At 32.2% G+C, this 24,721-nt stretch overlaps 3 protein-coding genes across 10 annotated transcripts in view; 2 read left to right on the plus strand and 1 right to left on the minus strand.

The window, feature by feature from the left end:
* Window positions 1-312, plus strand: part of LOC115888404 (peroxisomal multifunctional enzyme type 2) — a 33,700-nt gene extending 33,388 nt beyond the window's left edge. For all 5 annotated transcript variants that reach the window (XM_030908131.1, XM_030908130.1, XM_030908133.1 and 2 more), the window contains one exon: window positions 1-312. In XM_030908131.1, coding sequence (XP_030763991.1) covers window positions 1-212 — 212 coding nt within the window. In that variant the 3' untranslated portion in view covers window positions 213-312.
* LOC115888407 (protein seele) lies at window positions 309-7,226 on the minus strand. 3 transcript variants are annotated; one of them, XM_030908138.1, is made up of 4 exons: window positions 7,115-7,132; window positions 3,984-4,140; window positions 3,284-3,606; window positions 325-503 (listed from the first exon to the last, which is right to left on the minus strand). In XM_030908138.1, exons 2-4 carry the CDS (start codon window positions 4,090-4,092, stop codon window positions 363-365), a joined length of 573 nt encoding a protein of 190 aa, XP_030763998.1. In that variant the 5' UTR covers window positions 4,093-4,140; window positions 7,115-7,132; the 3' UTR covers window positions 325-362. The 3 variants fall into 3 exon arrangements, with proteins under 3 accessions (XP_030763999.1, XP_030763998.1, XP_030764000.1); XM_030908139.1 differs by lacking the exon at window positions 7,115-7,132 and having other exon boundaries at window positions 309-503; window positions 3,984-4,276; XM_030908140.1 differs by lacking the exon at window positions 3,984-4,140 and having other exon boundaries at window positions 7,115-7,226.
* LOC115888403 (paired amphipathic helix protein Sin3b) overlaps window positions 5,393-24,721 on the plus strand; it is a 23,500-nt gene continuing 4,171 nt past the window's right edge. The window contains exons 1-7 of one of the 2 annotated variants that reach the window (XM_030908128.1): window positions 5,393-5,625; window positions 11,352-12,340; window positions 14,929-15,417; window positions 17,044-18,157; window positions 21,085-21,260; window positions 22,144-22,520; window positions 23,737-23,974. In XM_030908128.1, coding sequence (XP_030763988.1) covers window positions 11,372-12,340; window positions 14,929-15,417; window positions 17,044-18,157; window positions 21,085-21,260; window positions 22,144-22,520; window positions 23,737-23,974 — 3,363 coding nt within the window. In that variant the 5' untranslated portion in view covers window positions 5,393-5,625; window positions 11,352-11,371. Of the gene's footprint in view, window positions 5,626-7,262; window positions 7,451-11,351; window positions 12,341-14,928; window positions 15,418-17,043; window positions 18,158-21,084; window positions 21,261-22,143; window positions 22,521-23,736; window positions 23,975-24,721 lie in introns of those variants that run through there. The other variant, XM_030908129.1, reaches the window with a different exon arrangement.

Here is a 24,721-nt window from a genome sequence, read left to right on the forward strand (position 1 = left end):
CAATGGATCTTAAAAACGCCAAAGTTTACGAAGGGGCACCTGAAGGAAAACCCAGCACTACATTGACAGTTTCAGACGAAGACTTCTTGTTGTTGGCCGAAGGCAAATTACAACCCCAACAGGCATTTATGAAGGGTAAATTGAAAATCACTGGAAATATTATGTTGGCCCAGAAACTAGCTCCTCTTTTAAGGACTACTGCGAAACTTTAATTATTGTTAATCTATAGCCACGGTGACTGGTTTTTATTTTGTTATATTTTAAGGTGGATTTAATAGATATATATTTTAAATAAAAAAAAACAAAAATATCCTTAAGTGTTTTAATTTAAGCCTTAAAAAATAGTTATAAATATTAGAGTATCACAGTTCATTTTTAAGTATATCTGGTTTATGTGGTAGGCATATATTTGAATTCTCAGTACAATATTTTTCATCTAAATTCTCTCCATTTTGATAATGTTTTATAATATCTTCTTCATATTCTTCCATAACAGATTCACACTGAAAATAAGTATATGATAAATTTTATATTTAGCAAATTTAAATTACCACACATCCGAATTAATAAATAGATACCTATTTAATTTTACTCTGTATACCGGTGCATCTCAAAAGTGGCTCACCCCTATAACTTTTATTTTTTTAGATACCAAAACGAGATTTGGTAAGTTGGAATATGGCATAAATTAAGATTGATTGACCTACTCAATTGTTTTTGGTCACTTCCTGTTTTACTGGAAATAACTACAACTTTTGGATTTTTGGTAGGGATACCCTCGGTATATTTTTACTTTATTCGATAGAAAATGACACTCTAAATAGAATAACATGTCATATGTCAACTTTTGACATTTTCGCTTAAAAACAAATTGTATTTTAAATTTCAATCTAGAGTGTCATGGCTGCGTTAAAAATACTAATTTTTAATCAAGGAGACTTGAAAAAATAGATTTGATTATCTAATGTTTTTCGTGTCTTGTCCTGGCCGGTTAAAAGATGCCCAAATCGTATTTTTAATCATATCTCATTTTTTCAAATGGAAGAAGGGTGGCTCATTAGCATATTTGGAAAAAGCATGGTATTTAGAGTTAAATTGTTGGTATGAACCGCATGTTACAATTTCAAATAAACCATATACGAAAATGTCAAAAGTTGACATATGACATCTCATGCTATTCAAAGTGTCCTTTTCTATCGAATAAAGTAAAAAAATACCGAGGGTTTCATTTAAAAATCAAGTTGTAGTCATTTCCGGTGAAACAGGAAGTAACCAAAAACAATTGAATACGTCAATCAAGAGTCATTTTCTATAGAATAAAGTAAAAAAATGCAATGGTGCCATTTAAAAAATCAAAAGATGTATTCATTTCCAGTGAAACCGGAAGTGACCGAAAACAATTGAATATGTCAATCAATCCTAATTTATGTCATATATTAAAATACCAAATCTCGTTTTATTATCTGAAAAAATAAAAAAGTTATAGGGGGTGGGCCATTTTTGAGACGCACCTGGTATATATTATGTACTACAAGTCAATGATTAAATCTGCGACTTTTTACTAACGTTTTTTCGAGCGTGCAAATTTTCAGAAATAAAGGTTTAGTAAATAGGTATCTGAATTTTGTTACCCATCCTCTGACAGCTAAATTTAAAAATTAATTTTAATTTTTATACTTTGAAAGAAAACTGAGACCATTATTTTCTATAAATATACAGTATGTCCTCGGATTGTCTTTACAAGAGAAAAAACTTTTTTATTATTGACATTTTGAGAAAAATGCATTCTTCATAAAAAAATTTGCTTGTTATAAAATTGTTAATCCCATTTATAATTTCCATACCGTTTTAGAAAAAATTAATAAAAGCATGAAAATAGTTGTTTTTTCCTAAAAATCAAAACGCGTTTCTACGGTAATATAATTTCGATTTCATTCTTTGAGAGATTGTTATGGATAGAATTTTAATTAACGTCATATTTTTTGCTGTTCTAAAATGTCAAAGAAACACAAAATTTATTTAGTTCAATACTACTGAAAGGGTGATAATAGTTATCAGAAAATGTGATACTTTTACAACAGCAAAAAATATGACGTTAATCAAAATAATTAATCATCATTATCAACCAGCCACTAAAGTCCACTGCTGGATGTAGGCCTCCCTTGTTTGCTTCCAAAACTCCCTATCTTGAGCTATTTGCATCCAGTTACTGTGGATATGCCTTCGTCCATCAGTCATCATTTAGCCTTGCAACGTGCCCTGCCCAATTCCATTTCAAAGTAGTTATTTTCTCTATGGCATCCATGACTTTTGTTCTGTCTCCTGTACTTCGATATTCGGTACTTTGTCTCTCGAGATAGCCCCAACATTGATGGGGAGTACACATTGATTGAATACCTTTCTCTTGAAACATATGGGAAGTAATCAAAATTAATAATAATCATATATCAAAGAATGATATGGAAATTATATTACCATAGAAACGCTCTTTGATTTTTAGGAATTCAGTTCTATGTTTTTTTTTAATTTTCTCTGAAAAAGAATGGACACTTGGAAAAGTATAAACAGCAAAATAAAACACGAAATCACCAGGATACACCAAAACACATTTACTTTTACACTGACACAGTAACTACAGTGTAAATAGAATAAAGTAACTACAGTGTAAAAGTAAAAGTGTTTTGGTGTATTGTGGTGATTTAGTGTTTTATTTTGCTGTGTGGTTCCAACACCAAAGGTTCCAACGTTCCAATCCCCAACTGTAATTTATGAACATTTTAGAACATGCAAATTTTTTTATGGAGAATGCATTTTTCTCAAAATGTCAATAATAAAAAAAAATTTCTCTTGTATAACCAATCCGGGGACATACTGTATATTTTAAGAGGCACGGTATTTTTTTTTAAATTTACAAGTTTAAATTTACATATACCACATTTACATGTCTTTATGATATTGTGTAGGCATGAAACTTATATTGTACAATAGGATTGAAAAAAAAAAGCAGCATTAGCAATGGCTATGAAATGAATATCGCTGTCGTTATATATATAAAATTATATAGGAAATGTCATCGATATCCATTTCCAAGCCAACTGGACGTGGTTTTTTTCCCTCATACGGTATTATGAAATACATTTCTAACAAATACCATATGATAAAATAGAATCGCTTCCAGTTGGTTTGGAAATGAACATCGGTGACTTACTCTATATATACTGTATAACTATAACCACCTATAAAATAATCAATGAATAATTGTAACTTGTATAAAGCCACTTACATAATACTTCAAGCTTTTATTTAGATCTTCATCTTGAACAAAATCTATATCATCCATATGCGGATTCATCTTTCCATCCACCACCATTTTCAATATTGTCAATGTTCCATTTGACTTCCATATACCCCTTGCATAGTCTTCCATTTTATTGCAAATCGAATCTATTAATTCTGATAAATATATTTCAGATTGAGACAGAGGTATAGTTTTAGGAGCGTTGTAATTTCCTTGAGGATCTAATCGATGTCCCCCTATCTTTACCGTTTGTGATTTATCAGTCGATTTCACAGCTAAAGTAAGTTCTTTTATGCTGGCACTACATACTAAAAGATACATACAACATTTTAATATGGTGTTAGGTATATTTTCTAGTTCTATTTCGTGTTTTTGCAATATTTTAGTTTTATGAATAAAAAATATAGGACAAAGCTAAAATCACCTATAGATAAATTCCACAATGAAATATTTATTTAAGCATATTTTCTATGAAATACTAAACGTATTTTTAGAAACAGCTGGAAGTATTGTTTAGAAGCAGCAAGCATCTACAATTATTATCTAAAATATATGAGTAACAAGAGTAATAATTAAACAAAAAAAAAACGAATTACCAATTCTTTATTATCAGTGGGACTGATATATGAATTTTCAAAATTGTCCAACAAAAATAAGAATAGAAAAGAATAAAAAATCTACTTACCTAAACAACGAACTTCCTTATTGTCTAGGTTTGCATCTTGTACGACTGTTTGACAATTTACATAAACATATATTAAAGCAGCAGAAATAAGTCCAAGTTTTACAATCATCTTCTAGTTTTTACGGAACACAAGTACATTGACAAAGTCGAAGATTCGCTTTAATAAAAGTTTTTAAATAAAATTGGTTTTTACTATAAAACGTCATTTTTCTTATTGACACGTAGTATTGTTTTCATTGGCCAATTTTTCAATTAAGTTGTCAATAAGGTTAGGATAGGACAGATAGGACGCATGCTAGGATCAAGATAGGATGATAGGATAGGATAGGCTGGAATAAGGATTAAATTGTATCTTGTATGGGTATATTCTTTACATACCCAATTTAAATTAGGTATTTTTAAAAAATTAAAAAACATTTTGTTAGTGTTAATCTAATGAGAGAGGAGACATTTTAATAACTGTACAGCTCTGCTGTACAGCTAACAACTCCTTGGCTTTTTAAACCTCTGTAAAATAGACACCTAAATCAAAATTCATTTTTTATTTACAATTAAGTGTATTGGATGTGATAAGAATTTAAAAAATGCACATATAATTTACTATTATTTTAGTAATAATAAGTCGTCTCTATATTCAACAAAAAATATACGTTGTCTAAACAAAGGTCTAAATATACAGATGAATTTAGCTAGTGAATATTTCTCGTTGATTCAACCATTAAAAAAGCAAATGCCTAGATATACGTATAGGTACCAATTACAGTACTTCCAAAAGGCATAACTATAAACCATTTATAGTTTAGTTCATAAAATAATTAACTAGAAAGAAGTGTCAACTCTGTGTTAAATCGTGGAAACACGATACGCCACCGAAAGCCTTCGTTGTCGTCTGGAGAACTAATTTTCCAATTGACAGGTTGACATGATAAGGACATGATCAGGGGGGTGACAGTGAAATAGGAAAATTGGAAACAGTTATTAGTGTCATTCCTGTCATTCTCCTCACGACAAGTATGGCCGCCTAGACAAGGACAGCATTGTTTTTGTCTAACTATTGTCTAACTTCACAGTTTAGAATTGACAGATTTCAGTTTCAGAGACAACTTCAGATTTGTTCTAGAACAAATTCGAAAATATTCGACGCCATTAAAATTCATATTGATTGACACAAGCGCCTTCTGCGGCAACAAGAGAAATGTATAGAACAGTCGTAATTTACGGACGAGTTCATTTGTGAGGGTAGTCTCCGTTCAATGTCAGAATTTTATTTAAAGTAAAATAACTTTCAAATGGTCTATTACTCAAATATGAATAAAGTGTTATTTTCTAATTCTCAGTTATTTAGAAACATAATATTTATGCGGATAGGATATGTGAAATTTGAATCAATTTCTACCTAGACGGATCGTTCCAGTATAATGGACTCGTCCAAACAAGCTTCCAAGATTTTCAAGCAGCCAGTCGCCAATCGGTCATCGTCGTAGGAGGTTGTCGACAGAATGTGTCAGAATTTTTCTTTGATGAAATCGAGTGTAGTATCACTATTTCCAGTAAATAACTTAAAATTCTGTTTAAAGCGTTTAGAAGTGTTTGTGCACAAACTGTTTTCCAATATTTCGATCATAAAAGAGGCTTCTTTAAGGTGAGTGACATATTTTTTTTATTCTTTCCCACATTTATCACTTTTTTCGTAGTTCTAATTTGGTAATATCATACGTTAAAGTGCTTCTACCGAATATTTATCGTAATAATTCATTTCGATTAAAGAGCTTCCTCCACCTTGTGGTGTTGCTTGATCCAAAATTAGCACTACTTTTCCCAAAGTGGGAGGCGAGGGCCACATTTAAATGAAAATATTATTATATATATAGAGTAAACTTATTATTAAAACCAAATTTGTTGTATTCCTGTTTTGTTATTGCTGATGTTGCGGCACTTGACCTGGCAACCGCGTAAAGCGTGTTCCTAAAGATAACAAAAGCATTTTCATAAATTTATTTCTAATTCAATTTTGATTTTCTGTTTCATCGAATATCTTTTAAATGTAGAATTTTCTTAGTTTGATAAAATTTGTCTCGGGGTTATAATAATTTAATGTAACATTTTGTATTTGTTTACTGATGACAAAGCTGTCTGACAAGCGAATATCGCCTGTAACGACTCCATGTAGAAGCAAGCATATGGCAACATCGGACGTTACGTCCACTTCCCTGCCCTTCCACTTTTATATCGATCTCAGAACCCACCAATAGTGAGCTCGTTGTTAGCTCGCGGGAGCGAATTTTTCTTTTCGGCGTTGCCGTATTTGTCGCTTTCACACTTCTTTCACAAAACGAACTGGCCGTGAATATATGTTCTGTTTCACTTTAAAATATCTGACAACGTTGTTGAATGAATTGGAGAACAGTCATGTTGCCAGTTCTACACATACTTGTTCAAAGAGTTAAATCCCGAATCTCCATTTAGCCGACCTTAAATTTTAGTCACCAAGTGAAATGAATTCACGTTCGTGTTGCGTATTTCTAAAAAACTTTCTTCTTATTGGAAAACCTTCGAGATGTATATATCACTTAACGGGCACATAGCAAATGTGTTTCGAATATTGTGATGGTTTTGTGTGAAGAAAATGATATTTATCGTAAAATACCTATATTTTGCAAATTGCTTCATTTAAAAACGTTTGTACCTACCTACTCCCAAAGATAATAAGAGCGTGATTTTTTTATCTGGTTATCTTAACTTCTTTATTAAAAGGGTAAATAGATTTTTATGTATACTTATGTGGTTGATGTAGCTAATTATATTTAATTTCTAAATGTACTTTTTTTTGTTAATCATGAGAATCGACATTCTGTTATAGTAGGTACAAAGTAATATATTTTTTGATAATTATTGTAGCGATGCTACTGTCATATTATGAGCATAGAGCATTGTATTTATTTGGCTTTGAAATTGCTGCATTTTTATGTTGCGCAATCGAAAATATTTTTACTCTTATTGCCAATAATGTTCAAGGTGCGCACGCAATACAGCTAGATAGTTTATAAATAAATTTTGTTTTCGACTTTTATGTCGAGTTTCTGTTGTATAACGTTTAAAACGTAAATAGCATAGAAATTTATAAAACTCACCGGTTCTTTCATCCAACAATGAAATAGATGTTCGAACATTATGCTTTATATAAAAACATAACGAACGACATAAGCACAGACCATGTTTCATTCGTTTTTACAGCTACCGGTTTTGTTTATGCTAGAAAATAAATAAGTGGGCGTGTCGTTCCCGATCAGCTGAATTCAGATATCTAGCTCGAACATGGCGTTCCAAAAGCGTTTTGCTTTTCTGTCGACAATTTTAAAAGGTACAATTAGCTGACTGTCATGACGCATTACCACAAAAAGAAGTATTGGTGACAAAACAGGCCCAATCGGCAACAGACGACTTGATTCATGATGAAGAAACTCAAAGTGAGTGTACTTTTTAAAAAGTGATCATAATGATTTGTTTACCCTTTTGCATCATTTTATTAAACATAAACATTATGCAACGCGAAATCTCAACTAATAATGTCTTAACTTGATTGTAAAATGTCATATGGTTGTGGTTATAGGTATTTAGTGTTGGTGTATTTTTATTGATATTTTCTATAAAAATACATATAAATATCTAATTACATTTTAGCCTTGTTTATAAGGATTTTAGTAATGTTATACGAGACTACAAGGGTTAAATAAGTCACGTAACTTACTACTACAACAAAAAGAATGTAATTTCTTCTTTATATTTTTAGTTGGAATGCCGATTTGTATTCATTAAATTTCTAATACTTAATAAGCATCATAACACGATTTTAAGTATATAAAACAAATAGGTATTTTACCTATTATACTGATAATTTTTTAAAAACTTAGAATAGTATATTAATATACAGTGTGGTCCTTAATGACATGCTAATATTTAAGGAGGTGATTCTTGGACCTATTTAAAAAAAACTTCAACATTCAAACTTTTGAGATACAGGATGGCAAATAAAATTTTCTAAAAATTGTTTTTTTTCCTTAATAACTCTGAGGTTATTATAATTATCTTTATGAAATTTCATACACGCCTTCTATGCATGATAGGTAACTTTGGCGTACAAAATTTTTTTGTTGTATCTCTTAATTTCCATCCAGCCGATGCAGAAACGATTTCCACAGTTAACCTAACAGTCACCGCATCAGATTTTTAGCGATTTGACCCCGAAAATTATTTTTATTTTTTAAGCAAAAACTATGCGTCCGACGAAAAAATCAGATGAATATCGTTTAAAAATGAATGAAAATTTTGAAAATAATTTTTATTCTAAGAGAAGTCAAAACCCGTGTGGACGTGTCTGGTTGAAATTAATAAAATTGTTTGTACATCAAAATAGGCATTTTGATATACAGAAAGAAAACGTGTAGCAGGTTTCATAAAGATGTTTATAATAACATCGGAGTTATTATGAAAAAAAGTTTTTTTTTTTGAAAAATTTACCACCCTGTATCTCGAAAGTTAAGGCGTTTAGACAGACATTAATATGAAGTTTTTTTTCTTAGAATGGGTTCACAAATCGCCCCTTTAAATATTGACATGTCATTAAGGAACATCCTGTAATTAATCAACAGCAAATAATAATTTTATTAATTTAATTAAAATATGGCGTTGAAACCAATGGGTTTCTGATAAAGAAGTTAGCTCAATACAGTTGAAAATTAACTTGAGGAAAACTAACTCTAGGCGAATGAAAGTAATGTTAATATAAATAATAAATAAAATTAAGTAGTTGGAATGTTGGAAAGTGGACTATTAATATGTTGATCTTTAGCATTACCAACAAACGGCGATTTTTAAAATTCTGTATTGTTCACATTATTTACTCTCTACCGATAGGTACTTGTACCGATTGGTTTCTTGTTTAATTATTTTTGAAACGAAATTCTTAATTACTTACCGAAAAAAAATCATCTTTGGTTTATTCTATTCATCTTTTGTTACATTCAACTTTGAGTGGATTTTTAAACTGATTTTGGAGGGATCTTTGGAATGATAAATAGATTTTCTTGGATATGCAAATTTATGCATATACGTTATGCAATGTAAATAGCCACTAAGAAGTTTCTGTAGCTTCATGAAGCAGTTTCAAAAAAGGGCGCAAATGAAAATAAAACTCAGTACTTTCAGTAGTAAGAATTACAGTAGGAAATTACTATAAAATTATTTACTTTCAAATGTATAATATTGAAGGAGGATCTTATTAAATTTGCATAGCTGTCAAGTTTGACTAATAGAAATAACCTAACAACCTCAAATTAATGGTGACTGTTCTAGGGGTACCGAAATGCCTTTCACGTATAATATAATGTTATGAAATCTTGGATCATCATCCAATAACAAATCACATTTCTAACTTGATCATGGTGATGATACACTTAGGACAAAGGATAACTATTTTTGACGAACCTCATATTCTGTGACTTCCAAATGAATGAACTAAAAAGGCACGTACCTGTGTGCCTATACTGTCATAATGGGTCAATACACCGCAGTACAAAAAATATTAATTCAAAAAAAGCATTCTGTTTATTTTTGTGCGTATATTTGCAAATAATCAACGTGTTTTGTTAGACAATTAGGCAACTAGGATTGACTCATCACCTTAAATGAGAGAATTGATATACACAAGGTTATAACAGAAGTCGTACAATACGTATGATCGAAAAAAAAACGGCGTCAGCGATGGCTGTGAGATGAAGATCGCTGTCATTTTATATGTAAATTTATATGGGAATTTTAATCGATCGTCATTTCCCAGCCAACTGGGCGCCGTTTTTTTATCATACGGTATAATATGATTACAATTTACAATGCTGTATCTCTTGAACATAAAATACATTATTTTTGATTGACGGAAAAATCTTTTTTTTCTGATATGTTATAATAAAAAGATCGGCACCCAGTGCATCCAAATCTGCCAACTGTCAATGAAATCACAATTCAAATATTAATAATATTAATATTCAGTTATTACAGAAAATTGTCTTCTCTATTGTAGGTAATTTTATAACATTAAAATATTATTGAATAATATGAAATTCATTAGTAAATGCGTTAATTTTTTTAGGCAAATAGGTACACAGAGATTATTACGTTAGTTTATTAACATTGATACTGCCATAATATTGTCATCTGATGAGTTATTAATATCAGTAATGTTATTACTATCAGTGACAGTAAACACTTTCAGATGTGGCTGGTTCCTCGGGAAAATATTTAATTTAATATATAGAAATTATCGGATTTATATGAACCTATAAATATGGTTGTTGGGTCTTTAGGTTCTATTTCTTTTAGTTAAAACAAATTAATTATAAATATGTTAAATATCATGATATATATCTTGATATATCACAGAATATATACCGGGTGCGTCTCAAAAGTGGCTCACCCCTATAACTATTTTGTTTTTTTTTTCAGATAAAAAGAAAGAGATTTGGTATGTTATTATATGACATAAATTAGGACTGATTGACGTATTCAATTGTTTTCGGTCACTTCTTGATTCATCGGAAATGACTACAACTTTATATTTTAAATGGTAGTCTTGGTATATTTTTGAGACTTTATTCAATAGAAAATGACACTCTGAATAGTATGACATATCAACTTTGTTGATATCAACATATCAACATGTCAACTTTTGACATTTTCGCTTAAGAAAAATCATCAATTTAAATTTCAATCTAGAGTGCCATGATTAAAAATTAGTGTTTTTATTTTTAACACAGCCAAAAACACTAATTTTTAATCAAGGAGCCTTCGTCTAATGTTTTTCGTGTTTTGTTCTGGCTGGTTTAAAGATGCCCAAATCATATTTTTAATCACAACTCAATTTTTTCAAATGGAACGAGTGTGGCTCATTAGCAAATTTGGAAAAGGCATTTTTTTATAAATAATTTGGTACCACACACTTAGTATTTCGAGTCAAATTATCGTTATGAACCATAAGCGAAAATGTCAAAAGTTGACATATGATATTATGTCATTCCATTCAGAGTGGCATTTTCTATCAAATAAAGTAAAAAATACAGAGGGTGCCATTTAAAAATCAAAAGTTGTAGTTATTTCCGGTGAAACTGGAAATTGCCAATAAGAATTGAATATGCCAATCAATCATAATTTATGTCATCTATTAACATACCAAATGTTTTTTATCTGACAAAATAAAAAAGTTATTGGGGTCAGCCACTTTTGAGACGCACCCGGTATATCCTCATTCTGTTTCAAACTGACTCAAAATAAATGTTTACATTTATAATTATTTTAATTAATCTTCGTTTATTTCAGCCAACTGAATGTGATTTGAGATGAAACGTCTTCGAGTGGATGAGCCCTCAAAAGATGGAAGTGGGCCGCCATTGTCGGGAACTTTGTATCGTCAGTCTGTAACGAATGCCACACCTGCTTTAGCCTTTCCCAGCGCGGTAAAAGTGTTGAGCGAAGGCATGCAGTCAGGACTGTATTCTCCTGCCCCCACTGTAAGTTACGGTGCCATGCCTGTTGCAGCAGCTCCCCATTCTGGAAAACCACAATCAATGCCAATTTCGGCCACAAGCCACAACGCTCTACGCACCAGCGGTTCTTCGCCCCCGAGTGCCCCCTCAATTCAGGAGCCCCCTCAGCAGCAACAATCCCCGAGCAACTTTCAACGTCTCAAAGTTGAAGACGCATTATCCTATTTGGATCTTGTAAAATACAAGTTCGGCTCGAAACCTCAAGTGTATAATGATTTTTTGGACATTATGAAAGAGTTCAAGAGCCAAAGCATCGATACTCCCGGTGTTATCCAGCGGGTCTCGAGCTTGTTCAAAGGCTTTCCGGATCTAATCGGGGGCTTTAACACCTTTCTCCCGCCAGGTTATAAAATAGAAGTTCAACGAAGCGATCAGGGTGGCTACGCGTTTTCCGTTTCGGTTAGCATGCCTAGTCCGACCGGCACCATCTCCGATCAACAAAAGTCCGCCATGATTCTGAGCGGATCGGGAAGGATCAACATGTCAGGTCTTCCGAGCCAGCCCGCTCCTCAACCTCCCCCTCCTCAACCCCTCCCTTTGACTCAGCATATACCTTCGGCTCCGCCTCAAGCACCCGCTCCCCCTCCATCAGTACTTCACCATTCTTCGTCCAATTATGGGATGACCACGTCTACTAACTATGGGCTGTCCTTATCGGCCGCCCAGGCAGCTGTCAATCATGCCCTACAAGGGCACACAGATACCCCGCAGAATCAGCCTGTGGAGTTTAATCACGCCATCAATTATGTAAATAAAATAAAGGTAAGTTATTCATTCATTGTTTATAAACTTTCAAATTGATCATAAGTTATGAGATATAGAGTGGCCCATTAGTGCGAAGAAGTCCAGTGTCGTCGTTGTTGACAAAGATACGAAAAAAAATTATATAGATGTTGAATGATTTCTTATTGTGCATATACTAAAAATATTTTACTGTATACAGGGTGTCCCCAAAAAAGTTATAAAGTTTTAATTTTTTTTTAAATTGCACCTCTACTTTTCTGTACATTATTGGATTCAACATAAAATTCTGCATATAGTACACTATTTTTGTTTGAAGCTGTATGCGGCGTTGCCATTCTATTTCTAATTTACTAAAACTTTAGTTAAAAACTTTATATTCGAGAAGTGGTTAAAAACTGGAGTAAATATAACTTCATCAATATCTAGCTATACTACACCAACACCACGTATAACAGAATAAATCCACGAAGGAAAATTTACATTATTCTACACAGAGTATCTTTTATGCCGTCGCCGTCGATAATATCGCAATATTTAAAATATTATATCTCAATTTTTTTTAAATGCTACATCCTGTATATTATTTTTCTTTTAGATCAAGATTTTAAAGACGAACATTTTTTGTGTTCTTAAATTTTTAACGGTTTTGAAGATATTTGCTGTATTATATTACATAGATATCGGATTTTCAACGTTAAAATACTAGACAATGATCATTAGGTGGCTTTGATAAAAATGTACTGTTGGAAGAGCCGTATGTAATATTGTATTGTAGGTCTGCTACCTTTGATACAGAATCGAAATATAATACCGCGAATATCTGCAAAACCACTAAAATTTTAAAATACTTTATATACAAAAAATGTTCGTTTTTTAATTCTCCATCTAAAAGGAAAATAATATACAAGGTGTTTGATACAAAAAAAAGATATAGTATTTTATATATTGCGATATTGGCGACGCCATAAAAATTACCAGATACCCATTAATAAGATATAAATGTAAATTTTCCTTCGCTGGTTTATTCTGTTATACTTGATGTTTAAGAAAATGTAGCTAAGTATAAATAAAGTTGAATTCACTCTAGTTTTTAACCACTTTTAGGATATAGTGTTTTAACCAATGTTTCAGTAAATATGAAATATAATGGCAACACCGTATAGAGCTGGAAATAAAAATAACGTACTGTATGCAGAATTTTATGCCGAATCTGTACAGAAAAATGCAGAATTCGTTTAAAAATAATCTAAAACTTTATCATACCTTTTTTGGGACACCCTGTATACAACAAAATATTTTTAGGATATGCCCCTCTATCCATCCAACATCTGCATAATTTTTTTTTTCATATCTTTGACAACGACGATATTGGACTTCCTCGCACTAATGGGCCACCCTGTATAACGTTGATTTGCTACACATTCCTCAAAAAATCAAAAGAGTTGGTGTAGCAAACCGACTATAATCTGTGCAACCAGAGGATACGTGAGTGACGGTTGTGTCAGCCATGTTAATTCACAGGCAATACCTAGTGTTCATGCATACGAATTTCGGGCGTTTTCTTCAAAAAACAATATGGCGACACGAAATTCGTAAAAAATGAAAAATGTTTTTAACCATTATCCGAATTTTGAATGTTACAATTTGAGCGATAACTTCATAAAATTAACCAAGAAATTCGTAAAAATTATTATTACGTACGAAAACATTAAATGACGTAAATTTATCGCAGAATTCTTCCGAAATCGGAAGCATGGCTTAAATCATATTTTCCGTAATTTTTTGGATGTCCTCTGTCGAAATTTTTCTTGACCCGTCGCTCAGGCTATGTATTGTTCACCTCTTCCTGGAAAATTTTTATTTTAATTCCAACTAAATCACTGAAATAAGCAATATTCTATAATTTCCGCTTTTTGATATTTCTAATAGGTTTCCGCAATAAAGGGACCAATGTCCACTTCATCATGGTGAATTAATTTCAGTTTCTATCTAAAAATGGTTATCGAAAAAAGTTATATAAAGTTAAAGATAATAATATTTAAATTTAAGTAAAACATAATTAAAAAATGTGATGTAAAACGTATGCCATTGTTAAACACAGGTAGCTGTAATTCCATAGCAATATCTTAAAGTCAGAATATTGTCAGCTATATTTATTTCGAATATCGTAAAGAAAACATACAAGTAAGTCTCAAAAGGAAAGAGGAAATTTAACCATATTGTTTCTTATTTTATTAAAAAATTCTAGACTGATTTAGTGTTGTAGTATATACGTACATATTTTCTCTTTAAATCTAAATTCAGTTAAACTACACATTGTAATATTGTATATTCAGTTAGAAATTATTTTTAAATTTGTATTATGTAGAACTAGAGTTTTATCTGTTCAAACTATAATTATGAGGTATACAAAGTATATCGATGACTATTCAGTTCACTATTATTTCATTATCAGCGTGAAAACGATAATATTTTTGTATAATATATATAATATAACTGTTTTTTATGTTTAATGTTGATTTTTAGAGTAAATAAAGATTTATTCAATTATAAACAATTTAACCTTTACAGAAATATAATAATTTAATGTGTTCTTTTTTCTTTAGAACCGATTTCAAGGACAACCCGAGAAGTACAAAAGGTTTTTAGAAATACTGCATACTTATCAAAAGGAGCAACGCACAATGAAAGAATCAAACGTTGGATCAAACGTGAAACACTTAACTGAACAAGAAGTATACAGTCAAGTGGCCAAACTATTCGAAAATCAAAGCGATCTACTTGCCGAATTTGGTCAATTCCTTCCGGACGCAACAAGTCATATTAATCAAGCTCCAGTTTCCGAACATTCGAACTCTGTCAATAAAAAATCGTTGAGCAAGCCCTATCACAGAGACCATCTGCCGGATCGTCATATTTCGCATCACAAATCAAGCCACCAGTCTGGACCAGTGAAACGGTCCCCACCTTACTCTAGCTATCATAGAGATATACCTCCGCTCAAAAAGCCAAAAATGTCCGCTTCATATAGGGACGTCAGTTTAACTGAAGCTGGCAAATATGGTACTCTCAACGATTATGCCTTTTTTGATAAGGTCAGTATTATCTCTTGTATTGTTTAAATTTGATATATCTTTATAATAATCCGTTTATTTTTCAATAATAAATAATAATATTTAGTTATTGTGAACATTATTTTATAATAACGTTTACGGTGTTTATTATTTTTTAAATTAACCTTGAGGTTTCCACTTCAATAAATTCAAACTTAGTAGTCTGAACTGTTGCTGAAAAATGTAGAATTGTGAGTTAAAAGATGTTGCATAGGACTAAATATAGTAATCGAATAATAGTTTGTTGTGTAGATTTGAAAAAGATAAGTATGTAAAAAATATGCAATTTTTTAGTTTTTATATTTTAAAAATATTTCTATTTTTATTTAACTACTAAGCTGCACATATCCGCAATTGTTTTTTTAAAAAGACTTCAATACAGTAAATTCAAAGAAAAATTTAGGCTATATCATGGATATGAAGAATTCCTTAATTGTTAAAATATTTAAGCAATTTTTCGCGACATACTTTTCTTAGTTTGGCATGTAGTGTATGTCATAAATCTCTGTTTGCGCTAAAAAAAGTATATGAGGGGCATATTCGTGAAGTTTCGACCAAAGTTTTTGTCAATTAATTGTCAAATGTAATATTCGGTCATTTTTTTTTTCAATATATACAGGGTGGTCCGAACTGTATTCTGGAAACTTCAGCAGCGTGTTCTGCAGATAAGAACAGGTAAAAAAGTTAGTATATATGTCCTAAAGTGCATTGTTTCGGAGATACAGGGTGTAAAAGTTTCATTTTTATTTCGATTTTTTCCAAATAATTTCTGAAGTAACGTCAATATTTGGATGAAAATTGGTGTCTGAGCGTTTTTTGACATGAGAAATTTGGGGATTTTGATGTCACTATGACTCCTACTTGTCGAGGGCGCCACCTACATATTTTTTAACTGGTTTGAACAGTAATAAATCATTTTTTTCGAAGAAATGTTTATGATTAATTTAAAAAAATACAAAGTTTCGAGATTTATTATTTTAGTCAAATAACTATCTACCCACCGCGTTTATTTTTTGTCAATAATGACATGTATTGACTATTTCCGTTCTAAATATCTTGAGAACGGTTACTCGTAGCGATTTTTACCAAGAGACATTTTTTACGTAGAAATTCACGAAAATGTATATTTTTTCACTCAGTAGTTTTATACGGGTACGGACGAAAAGTTATTACTCTTAGTTAATACACATGTATGTGGTGCCCCCTACAAACAGGAGTCATATTGACATCAAAATCAAATTTCTCTTGTTTAAAAACTCCCAGACACCAATTTTCATCCAAATATTGACGTTTCTTCAGACATTATTTGGAAAAAATTTAAATAAAAATGAAACTTCTAACACCCTATATCTCCGAAACTAAGCATTTTTGGCACATTCATTTATACGAACTTTTTTTTTATCTGCAGAATATGCTGCCGAAGTTTCCGGAATACAGTTTGGGCCACCCTGTATAACTATTTTTCTGCGAATGATTAAAGTGTCGGGAGACTTTTTAGTTTGCACTATTTAAATACTATTTTTTGAGAAGTTTTATTAGTATGATCGCATATAAAGCTTGGCCGATAGAGATATCGATTTTTTTTATATTTGATTTCTTTCTTTTCAGGTACGTAAGGCTTTAAAATCTCAAGAAGTCTACAACAACTTTCTGCGCTGCTTAATATTATTTAACCAAGAAATCATCTCAAAGAGTGAGCTCTTGCAAATCGTTACTCCATTTTTAGGAAAATTTCCCGAGCTTCTAAAGTGGTTTAGAGAGTTTATGGGACAAAACGAGACTGAACCTATACCCTTTAACGTAGTGCGAGCTGAACGACCACAGGGCGATCACGCCCTGGAAATTGACCTAGCCACAGCGAAACGATTGGGCGCCAGCTATTGCATCATTCCGAAAACGCAAGAGGGACAAAAATGTTCTGGAAGAACTCCACTTTGCAAGGAAGTGCTCAACGATCAGTGGGTTTCGTTTCCAACCTGGTCTGAAGACAGTACCTTTGTTAGCTCTCGAAAAACACAGTACGAAGAGTATATGTATCGATGCGAAGACGAAAGGTTTGAATTGGACGTCGTAATTGAAACGAACGCTTCGACAATCCGTGTATTAGAAGGTGTTAACAAGAAACTTAGTAGAATGGGACAGGAGGAAGCGGCCAAGTTTAAATTAGACGATTGTTTAGGTGGTCAGTCGCCCACCTTGCATCAGCGAGCTTTAAAGCGAATTTACGGCGACAAAGCTCCGGAAATAATAGAAGGATTAAAGAAAAATCCGGCCGTTGCAGTCGCGATCGTTCTCAAACGCCTTAAAGCCAAGGAGGACGAGTGGCGAGAAGCCCAAAAAGGTTTTAACAAAATATGGAGGGAGCAAAACGAAAAGTATTACTTGAAAAGTCTCGATCATCAGGGCATTAATTTTAAACAGACTGATATAAAAGCTATAAGGACTAAAAGTTTATTCAACGAGATTGAAACGATTTTTGATGAAAGGCACGAGCAAAATGAGGAGGGCTCAGAATCAGTTGTAGGTCCTCACATTGTCTTACCATACAGAGACAAAGGTATTTTAGATGATGCTGCGAATTTGTTAATTCATCATGTTAAACGTCAGACCGGCATTCAAAAGGGCGAGAAACGGAAAATCAAACAGCTTCTCCAGCAATTTTTACCAGATTTATTCTTCCATGCTAGGCAACCGGTTACTGATGATGAACGTGAAGATGAAGGTAAGTTTATATTATTGAATTACAGCCATGTGCTTAAAGACTTTAAGAATTCAAAACGCATCTAACATTTTTTTACTTCTTAACAAGTAAAATTTTAAAGTTGCTAAAGTAAGCTTGTCCCTTGATAGCTGTTCCTTCATCGATTTTTCGAAAAAAAAATGTTGCATTCAAGGGGCTCTTGTAGTTATAGTTATTATAAAAAGCAGATTTTATGCACCCGTTATCCGTATATACGAACTTCCGACGGGGTTCTGAGTGGTCGTAGTGTTTTCGCGCCACTTTTCTTCCAAAAATGTTTAACCCCCGTCCGTCAGCGGAGAAAGCTACAATAAATTTAACTTTTCGTACGATAATAAATGTTTTGACAACTGTAATGTAACCTTACTTTTTTATTGACAAATTTGGGACATTTGCTATCGGGAAATGATTATTCTGATGAATCTGATATGAATTATATTGTGAATTTTCATTGTCAAATATATTTGACCAATCGCAAGATATTCGTATTATCCGAAAAACGGAGGCATGAAAATGCAACAAAATTAAAAACTACGGAATTTTCTAAACTATCAATTATCAAGGTCTTTAAATTCAACCAATAAAATTAATATCGTATCGTCGGATATCGAATACATAAAAATACGTCTCTAAACGTTATATTAATTAGAAAAAACTCTTAATACATTACACCAAACTAAATACTAATTGCTTTTACGTCATTCTAGGAGGGACGGAGGCCTAATCAGCAGGTTATGATACCTCATAAAATATTTAGTTTTGATACGGCTGGTCATCTTTAAGGTTTATTCAGGTAGATTTCAAATCGTTATTTAGTTTTATGCCTTTAGCAGGTTGTACTGCTACTATTGAACAGTAAGGTTGAATTAAAAGGGATAAGCGTATTTACTTATGTTTCTACCTGCTGTGTCGGACCTATTGGAAGTGCAAAACTTATAAATTATTTTGTCGAAATTTAACATCCTTTTTACGAAAAAACATTTTTCGCACATATATTAATCAAAGTATCTCTTTATACTGTAATTACGTTATCAGTAAATTATTAAATAGATAGTTGAGACTGTTTTTTAATGATTTACCGGCAGTTCTAGGGGCCCCCTATTAAATCTGTATTAATTATTTGCTGATAATGCTTATGGATAGCGAAGCATACTGATCAGTGATAAAAAATGTTTTGGTGTAGTTTGGCAATTTTCTGTTTGTAATACAAAGGGTTTCTAAATGAATAAAGTATTTTAATCAGTCTATTATTGGATAAAATACTAAGGAAGGAGTATGTCAACAAAATTAGCAAGGCTGATTAGGGGTTTTAATATAACAGCCTTAATTCCGGTTTATGAGTGGCATTCGATTATGTTCTTATTGTGTGAAAATATAAACTAATGTATATACATGGTGTCCAAAATTCGAGCCTCATCATTAGGGCTCGGAAACTAGTGGAAATACGAGGTCGGTTAAACGGAGGCAAAGTCGCGCAATTTGATTCTGATAAAAATAAGTTTAAAATTTGCGAATAACTACTGAAAATTTTTGAAATACTAACAAATATTCCCGATTTTATTTTTATTTTGTATGACGATTTGAATAGACGAGCAAAATAATTTACACATTTTCATACTTACTTTTTTTGATCTATTCGATGATATCAGATTTTAACCGACGCGACGTTTCGTCTTTAAGCTGCCATCATCAACTTTCTTTTTTAAATACGACTCTGGATTTTTTATTACGGATTTTAATAGCTTATAAGGTCCCAAAACCAGTGATGTTTCGCACTTAAGCTTGATTTTTATGCATCATTTATCCGACGATACGATGATACGATATTAATTTTATTGGTTGAATTTAAAGATTGCAGAAAATTGGTTAGAAATTTACGCAGTTTTTAAATTTATTGCATTTTCATGCCTCTGTTCATCGGATATATGATTTGCTTGTGATTGGTGTCATTTTGTATTTTCATTTCCATAACGATTTCGCTGTTTTACTCATAGTCTCGCTTATAGTTTGGGAGCTAGCAACGTTTCAGAATTTTAAGAAAGCTTGTTCTTTCATATATATTTTGCTATGCTCTCTTGAATAGAGTGAGGACCGTCTGGCTGCCGGTAGACGTTGTGTTCACTACTGCGCATCATAAATTTGCATATACACATATGTATGTGTAGCATATTTAGTTTCATAAAAAAGTAGTAAAGTAATGTGAAAATCGCATTATATCGCGAGAAATCCCATAAAACACACGAAAATGGGATACCCTGTACAGATGTGCAGTAGAGTACTGAACCGCAGTTTTCTACCGGCAGCCAGACGACTCGCACTTTGGCCAAGAGAGCATAGCAAAAGATATATTAAAGAACCAGCTTTCTTAAAATTCTCGTTTTCCCGATGTCACTAGCTCTTATGCTATTATGTTTTTATTATGGCTAGATTAAATTTGTCAAAAAAGTGTCAAAACGTCCGTTGACGGGCTGGAGTAAAAAAATCATGGATGAAAAGTGGCGCGAAAACCCTATGATCAATCAGAGCGCCGTCGGACCATCGTATCAACGGATAACAGACGCATAAAAATCAAGCTTTACTCGAAAAATTCATATTAATGATTTTCTGGTCAGATTGACGAACGAGGTGAGGTAATAATTTGGTAAAAACGTATTGTGTCTCCCTCTAACACATGAGTTTTTATGGAAAATGCCAATAATGATAATATACAGCTTCATTCAGAACCTCGCAATTAGTGGCATAAATTAGTGGTTTCAATTACACTTTATACTTTTTAGTTTACAGTTACATTGAAATTAAACAAACAAACTTCTACGCTAATCGAAACCACTAATTTATTCCACTAATTGCGAGGTTCTGAACGAAGCTTAAGTTCTACAAATTTTTTATCAATTAAAATAATTTTTCAGAAGAGACCGCGGATAAAGATGGCGCAGAGGAATCACTAAAAAGTGATAAAGAATCGAAAACAAAATCAGAAAGTGGATCGGCGAGTCCAGATGGAGACAATGGGGAAGTAAAAAGTGAAGCAGATGTCAAGGAAGAGGAAATAAAAGTGCCACTTCATGCTCAAACGTCAAATCCTGTAAGTTAATTATAACGTAAAATTGTTATGTGTAATTATCTTAGAATAAATATAGAAAAAGATACAGCATACCTGGTTTAAAACATTCTCAAGATATACATATACGTTCACACATTGTTTCTCGGAGTATTAATCTATCCAGTTGGTCACAGCTCTGCGCGAATATCGATTCTCATCTGAGCGACGCGCGACGAATCGATGTTTATCGACGACGCTGTCAACGATTTATTGTCGGGAAAGCTGTATTTATTGCGCTGGCAAAAAAACTATCAAAGCTATTGTAGTAGTTTCATAACCGAGCTATAGCTGGTCCATCGAGAGGATGCGTGACAGTGACATTTGAAGGGTCCAGGGGAAAACATGATCTAATTTTACAGGAGAGCGTGGTGGTTAACAGGTTCTTTCCGTGTATTCTATATTTTTACTAAACTTATATCATAGGATTTAACAATTTCCATACAGAGTTTATACATTTTGTAGAGACCAGTTAGAGCTACTATAATATTGTAAAATCCTAAAATTAAGAAATTGGCGCTTATCAAGTTTTTCCCCTGGACCCTTATTTGTTCTCTGTCATTTTAATTATCTGGTAAATTTTATTTTCTTTTATTTTTTGGATGTCTTCTGTCGAAATCTCCCCTGAACTCAGTTTATTTTTTAGATATAATTTCAATGAATCGGTTGGCAAATTTTTATTAGTTGATGGTTAATATCGAGAATGAATGTATAAAAAGCCGTAATGTAAAGAACTCGTTTTTTACCTATAAAAAATATTTCAAGAAATACTTTCTTTTTATTGTATTCTGTTATAGTAGCATGCTGCATCTTTTAGTATTCTTAATATGAGTTAAATATTCTTATTGTATGACTAACTATTCTTTAGGATGAAGCTTATACACTTTTTATGGCAAACAACAATTGGTACATTTTCCTAAGGCTACACGCGATCTTGTGTGAACGATTACTAAGAATTTATGAACGAGCTGTTCGAATAGCGAAGGAAGAGAAAACAAACGGTACTAATAGAAAAGAGAGTACAGCAATTGCTCTCAGACTGAAACCGAAACCTCAAATAGAATTAGAGGACTACTATCCGGCTTTCCTGGATATGGTAAAGAATCTCCTAGATGGTAATATGGAGGCTAACACTTACGAGGATACTCTAAGAGAAATGTTTGGTATCCATGCTTATATTGCTTTTACGCTAGACAAAGTAGTTTCTTATGCAGTGAGGCAATTGCAACATTGTGTAACCGAGAGGTAAGAATTATTTTAAAATAAATGATGTTATTAATACAAAAGTTACTAAAGTTCTCCCAACTCCAAAATTTATTTTCTACGTCAAAAAACGCCGACTTTTGTAATATTCAGCAGTAGATAAGTTTAATTGAAAATTTTAGGAAATAATCTATTTTTTCAAGGATTTGGATTTTTTATATTCATGTTAAAAAAATAGAAACATGTTTATTTATTTTTAGGGTTATATTTATTACATTACAGTTACCAGCATCAGCATTTTTTTTAATCCAGATATTTTGGATGCTATATTTAGGTAGATATTTTTTTACATTAGGTTTAATAATCTTAATCAGAACTAATTGTAAATATACAATTCTTAGCAAAGTGTATATGTTTACTTCAAAAAAATAATTTAATTTAAATAAATTGCAGTACAGTATAACTTCAGAAGTCCGGGCAGAGATTAATCGAAGGGCCTGGATTACTGGAGTCACTTAAAAGTATATTTAGAAAATTAGATAAAAAGAACTCAAAAATTTGTCAAATGTGATGTTTATTAATCAAAATTACAGATAAAAACCATTTTTCCCATAAAAACTTGATTCTTTGCAGCACGGTATTAACGTTCATTTTTTCGATCTTTCAGTTAGAGCTGATTTTTCATCTTCATGAACTGATCTCCATTGTATACTTGTTTTTTACTTAATATCATCTCTGAAACAACAGATATAAACTTTTCCTGAAACGGAGTCAGGGGGTAACAGCACTATAGAGAGCACTAATATTTCTGGCCACATATAATCAACAAAATATTTTGTTAATTTAATTAATTTACCTATATTATTGTTATAATGAAGTCTTTAGTGTACCCTGTTATTGGATTATGTTTGTTGGATTAAAACAAATAAAAAAATACTTCGTGCCTTAACTTCAGTTCAATAACTTGCTAAAAATTCCATTTTCGTTCGTGAAATTTCTGAAGGAATAGGTACTTGATTATTTCGTTGTTTAAACCAATTGTAGAATGCTGGTTCAAGTTCAAGCTATTCTGCTCTTCTTAACAATGTCATCCATAATGATATTCCTACCTGGCCCTTGAAGTTATTTTGACATGAAACTCCTTATTTTATTCTTCTTTTTAATCAAGCACTGCAGATTTTGGAACCATAAACTTCACCGCGATTTGATGAATATTTTTCCCAAATCGAAATAATCATTTTTAAAATTTTATTTACAGAACCGCATTGGGTTGTACGGAATTGTACTTAAAAGAGTCAAAGAAAGGTGCTGCAGGTGGTCCCTGTTCCACTGCTCATAAACGGGTCCATACAGAAATGTCTTATCAAAGAACAGCAGAAAAGGTCGTACAAGAGGAAAACTGTTTTAAGATATATATTTACAAGTGCGACTGTAAAATGAGTATTGAGCTACTCGATACAGAGCCTGAAGACTCCAAAAAAGTAGAAGATGCAAATGTAAGTGCTTTAATTTAATAGTTTCCATTCTTGCTTATTTTTTTGTCTCGTATTCAATGCTACAACCATATCTAATACTCCAACACCCTACATTTTTTAAAATAAATCATACATAAAATGTGTAATACGTCTGATATGTAAATTACGTTTAATACGAAATATGAGCCGACCAGTATTTTAAATTATGACCTTTTTTTTTGGTGGCAAAATTTTATAGCTCGTGTTCCAAAATTTTAGATATGACAATCCTATTTTCTATTAAAAAGGCTATTCTTAAGGATACATCACGCTAATAATCAGCTTGCCGAATGTCAGATTTTTATTCCTAGGAATTAAAACAAATAGAAAGGAGCTGAAACATAGGTATAGGCTAATTTCCGCCAAAGTAATTAGAAATGTACAAAACAGGTTTCAGTTCCATTTAGAGCATTGTCAGTAGTAAATGGAAAACATATTAAGCATCTATTGAAGAGAGACTTCTTCTTACAGTGCCATACTCTATATAGAGCGTCGGCTACCACTCGCATGTACTTGTGATGTGTGTCATCAGTGTTTCACAAGTACACGGGACCTACAGTTTATTACCGAATCCGAACGGCACTATTTGAGACGCTGTACAAGGCAATATACTCAAGGTGGTTTACCATTGCCTTCCTTGAGGTGGCGGCTCGTTGGTCGCTCTATTTAGTTAAATAAATATTTTTATTTAAATAAATAAAGCGACCGTACTGGCTGGGATCGAACCCA

The sequence above is a fragment of the Sitophilus oryzae genome, unplaced genomic scaffold (assembly GCF_002938485.1).
Source record: "Sitophilus oryzae breed Bouriz unplaced genomic scaffold, Soryzae_2.0 scaffold_738_pilon_pilon, whole genome shotgun sequence".
In the NCBI taxonomy this organism is placed as follows: Eukaryota; Metazoa; Arthropoda; class Insecta; order Coleoptera; family Curculionidae; genus Sitophilus; species Sitophilus oryzae.